Source organism: Piliocolobus tephrosceles, chromosome 4 (genome assembly GCF_002776525.5).
Source record: "Piliocolobus tephrosceles isolate RC106 chromosome 4, ASM277652v3, whole genome shotgun sequence".
Classification (NCBI taxonomy): Eukaryota; Metazoa; Chordata; class Mammalia; order Primates; family Cercopithecidae; genus Piliocolobus; species Piliocolobus tephrosceles.
The window spans coordinates 76,081,471-76,086,430 of NC_045437.1; the positions used below are offsets into that span (position 1 = coordinate 76,081,471).

A 4,960-nucleotide genomic window follows, 5' to 3' on the forward strand; every position below is an offset into this window, starting at 1 on the left:
TTGTGTTCGCAGCCGCCGCCGCGCCGCCGTCGCTCTCTAAGGCCAGCGCCGCCTTTCGCTCGCCGAGCTCCAGCCGAAGGAGAAGGGGGGGTAAGTAAGGAGGTCTCTGTACCATGGCTCGTACAAAGCAGACTGCCCGCAAATCGACCGGTGGTAAAGCACCCAGGAAGCAACTGGCTACAAAAGCCGCTCGCAAGAGTGCGCCCTCTACTGGAGGGGTGAAGAAACCTCATCGCTACAGGCCTGGTACTGTGGCGCTCCGTGAAATTAGACGTTATCAGAAGTCCACTGAACTTCTGATTCGCAAACTTCCCTTCCAGCGTCTGGTGCGAGAAATTGCTCAGGACTTTAAAACAGATCTGCGCTTCCAGAGCGCAGCTATCGGTGCTTTGCAGGAGGCAAGTGAGGCCTATCTGGTTGGCCTTTTTGAAGACACCAACCTGTGTGCTATCCATGCCAAACGTGTAACAATTATGCCAAAAGACATCCAGCTAGCACGCCGCATACGTGGAGAACGTGCTTAAGAATCCACTATGATGGGAAACATTTCATTCTCAAAAAAAAAAAAAAAAAAAAAAAAAATTCTCTTCTTCCTGTTATTGGTAGTTCTGAACGTTAGATATTTTTTTTCCATGGGGTCAAAAGGTACCTAAGTATATGATTGCGAGTGGAAAAATAGGGGACAGAAATCAGGTATTGGCAGTTTTTCCATTTTCATTTGTGTGTGAATTTTTAATATAAATGCAGAGGCGTAAAGCATTAATGCAAGTTAAAATGTTTCAGTGAACAAGTTTCAGCGGTTCAACTTTATAATAATTATAAATAAACCTGTTAAATTTTTCTGGACAATGCCAGCATTTGGATTTTTTTAAAACAAGTAAATTTCTTATTGACGGCAACTAAATGGTGTTTGTAGCATTTTTATCATACAGTAGATTCCATCCATTCACTATACTTTTCTAACTGAGTTGTCCTACATGCAAGTACATGTTTTTAATGTTGTCTGTCTTCTGTGCTGTTCCTGTAAGTTTGCTATTAAAATACATTAAACTATAAAAAAAAAAAAAAGAAATATTTTTTGTGTAAGGTTGTGATGGCCTTTGTGCAAGGTTGTGGGTTTTGCAGTCTTTTGTGATAGCTTTTGTTATCAGGCATGCAAGTGAGAACCCTGTCTTCATAGCCCTCCCTGGATCTATTTGTTAGGGTTTTATTTTCCTCTTTTTATTTTTTATTCTTTTGAGATAGAGTCTCGCTCTGTCGCCCAGGCCGGAGTGCAGTGGTGTGACCTCGGCTCACTGCAACCTCCGCCTCCCGGGTTCAAGCGATTCTCCTGCCTCAGCCTCCTCAGTAGCCGGGACTAGAGGCACCCACCACCATACCCGGCTAATTTTGTATTTTTAGTAGAGGCAGGTTTCACCATGTTGGCCAGGCTGATCTTGAACTCCTAACGTCAAATGATCCACCCACCTCGGCCTCCCTAAGTGCTGGGATTACCGGCGTGAGCCACTGTGACCAGCCAATTTTTTATTTTTTTTTGAGACAGAGTCACAATTTTTCTCCATCACCAACGCTGGAGTGTGATGGTGTGATCACAGCTCACTGCAGCCTCGACTTCCTGGGCTCAAGTGATTCTCCCACCTCAACCTCCCAAGTAGGACCCCAAGTCCCTCAAGTCCCCCAAGTGGGACTACAGGTGTGTACTACCATGCCTGGCTAATTTTTAAACTTTTTTTGTAGATATGGGGTCTTTCTATGTTGCCAAAGCTAGTCTCAAACCCTTGGCCTCAAGAAATCCTTCCACCTCAGCCTCCCAAAGTGCTGAGGTTACAGGGGTAAGCCACTGTGCCCTGCCCTTTTTCTAATTTTTAACACAACTGACTCCATTTTGATTCTGATAACCTTCAAAAGTGCTTGCTCATGACAGTTCAACAGTCAAAGGAAGCAGCTTGTTATGAGCTTTGAAACTGGATTTGAAGAAGGAAAAATTGATACTAATGACTTACAATATTAGTAGCCACACCTCTAACCAGAACGGTCATTAGAGATAAGCATAGATAATAGGCTAGAGAGGAAAGCTTCCTATCACTGGATTGGGTTGCCTTTAATGCAGCCTTACTCACCTCCATAATGTTACTGCAAGGTAGATTGTAATTCGCATACACAAATAACACTTCTGTATGTTTTGTCAAGGTGCTATGAAGATTTTTTCACTCTATTACCCAATTCTCCTTTTAAGAAAAGATCTCTGTCTCAACTTATTGTGAGAGATTAGGACTAGATACATTTGTCCTTTTTGTATCTAGTCCTAATGGGAACTACATAAATCCATCATTCCCTTATCACTCTGGCTCTTTAAATGTCCTATAGCATCAAACAATCAAGTGTTACTTTTGCTATTGTTGATATATAGATTGACTGCTGGGAAAAAGCTTCCCTGAATTATTTATCAGAATGAACTTTATAACCAATATATGAAGACATCAGCTATATGTCAATGGTCAACCTTAGTTTTTTTAAAAAACTGTACAATTATGGTATTTTTCTCTTTTTTGTTTTATTTTTGTTTGTTTTTTTGAGACAGGGTCTTGCTCTGTCACTCAGGCTGGAGTGTAATGGTGCATTATAGCTCAATGCAGCCTTGACCTCCCAGGTTCAAGTGATCCTCTGGCCTTGGCCACTTGAGTAGCTGGGACCACAGGTGCATGCCTGGCTAATTTTTAGGTTTCTTTTTTGTAGAAATGAGGCTTCATTATGTTGCCTAGGTTTGTCTTGAACTCCCGGCTTCAAGTGATCCTCCTGCCTTGGCCTCCCAAAGTGCTGGGATTACAGGTGTGAGCCACCACAGCCAGCTGACTTAAGACTTTTTTTTCAATTAGCTATTCTGCATCTTGCCAAATGCACCAAAGATCTGAAGTCACTTTTGATGAAAACACAGATACCATCAGACCAGTATAACAGGACCAAAAAACTGATCAAGAAATAGGAGCAGGAACAAATAAATAAGGGCTAAGAGGAAGAAAACACTAGAATTAAAGAAACTATCTGAGGAACACTATAGCAATTAAGCCCAAAATCTGGTCTTGAGCTTCCCAGAGCCAGAGTGAAGAGGGAATGATGGATTCATGTAGTCCTCTGCCTAGAAGACCCATAGGCCAAAAAGGACAAATTTATCTAGTCCTAATGTCTGACAATGATTTGAAAGAGAGATCTTTTCTTAAAAGGGGAATTGGGTAATACAGTGAAAAAATCCTAACAGCATGTTGACAAAGCACACAGAAGTGTTCTGTGTGTACGTGAACTATAATTTACCTTGCGGTAACATTATGACAAGTAAGGCTGCACTGCATTAGCACAAATTAGCCCCTGCAGTCAGCCTCCTGGCATCCCTGGGCAATGAGAACATTGTCTTAAGTTCCAATGTGAGGCCGATAATTTCCTGATCAATAAGAAAAGCCTAAGGCCGGGCATGGTGGCTCACACCTGTAATCCCAGCACTTTGGGAGGCCGAGGAGGGCAGATAACCTGAAGTCAGGAGTTTTAAGACCAGCCTAGCCAACATGGAGAAAACCCGTCTCCACTAAAAAATACAAAAATTAGCTGGGTGTGGTGGTGAGTGCCTGTAATCCCAGCTACTTGGGAGGCTGAGGCAGGGATAATTGCTTGAATCCTAGAGGCAGAGGTTGCAGTGAGGCGAGAGTGTGCCATTGTACTCCAGCCTGGGAGACACAGCGAGACCCAGTCTCAAAAAAAGAAAGAAAAAAAAAAAAAAAAAAGAACCATGATAAAGAGTTTCTGTGCAACCCTGAACTATCCTTGGGCTGGATGCTTTGTTTATCTGGCATCACTTACCAGTTCTTCTTCAGGTCATGTTGGATCTTTCTTTACAGGGTCCTTTCCAAGTCCTTTTCCCTGCATACTCTTTAACTGTCAGGGTTTGCTAGGGCTCCTGTTCTCTTCATCCTCTATTTGATTTCATTTGCTCATGGCCTTACCCACTGCTTTTCTGGTCACCCCCAAACTTATTTCCCCAGCTTATACTCTCTCCCATGCTTCAGATACATAAGACTTCTGGAGAAGCAACTCAAATTCAAAATGTCCAAAGCATCTTTCTTCAACCAAATCCAGAAGCTTCAAAGTCCTCCAGAGTGGTATCACATCCTGCAATGTCTATTGGTAGTGGGAACATCTTCTCAGGTCATAATTAGGGAATGCAAAGAATATAATTTTGTTCTTCTAAATTTTGTTCCAAAATTCATTTTTCTACCTGGCAGTAGAAACATTGTTTTTGTCAAGTCAATATAAACTCAGAGAATTTAAGGTTTCTCCTCTGCCACCTGCTCCCTCAGGTTACATCTAAGTGATGGCAGTGTTCAAGCACTTCGGGGCTGGGGTGTGGCAGGTTCTGTTTTTTTGTTTTTTTTTTTTTTTTTTTTTTTTTTTGAGACATAGTTCCACTCTTGTCACCCAGGCTGGAGTGCAATGGCATGATCTCGGCTCACTGCAACCTCCCCCTCCCAGGTTCAAGTGATTCTCCCGCCTCAGCCTCCGTAGTAGCTGGGATTACAGGTGCCCGCCACCATGCCCAGCTAATTTTTGTATTTTTAGTAGAGATGGGGTTTCACCATGTTGGCCAGGCTGGTCTTGAACTCTTGACCTCAGGTGATCCATTCACTTCAGCCTCCCAAAGTGCTGGGATTACAGGCGTGAGCCACCGTGCCCAGCCAGGGGTTCTGTTTCTTGATCCATCTGATTTATGCTGGCATTTGCTCAGACAGTGGGCTCCCTCTGGCCCTGGTCACTGGCTCCTTTCTCTACCAGCATCCACTGAGATGTCCATCTTATCTTTGGTCCCATATCCACCCAGGTGAACGTGTGTCCTCATTATCTAACACAGTAGCTCTTTTGTCATACCTGCTAGAGCAATGGGACACGGAAACATTTCAGATGCCTTCCTATGCCA

At 43.2% G+C, this 4,960-nt stretch overlaps 1 protein-coding gene across 1 annotated transcript; it reads left to right on the plus strand.

Moving 5' to 3' along the window:
- Positions 1 to 1,052, plus strand: LOC111528251 (histone H3.3). Its single transcript, XM_023194953.2, has one exon. It carries the CDS (start codon positions 114 to 116, stop codon positions 522 to 524), a length of 411 nt encoding a protein of 136 aa, XP_023050721.2. The 5' UTR covers positions 1 to 113; the 3' UTR covers positions 525 to 1,052.
- Positions 1,053 to 4,960: the final 3,908 nt, after the last annotated feature.

Bases quoted from the DNA above. Each gene is read 5' to 3' on its own strand.
- LOC111528251 (XM_023194953.2), top strand. From the start codon at position 114: ATGGCTCGTACAAAGCAGACTGCCCGCAAATCGACCGGTGGTAAAGCA.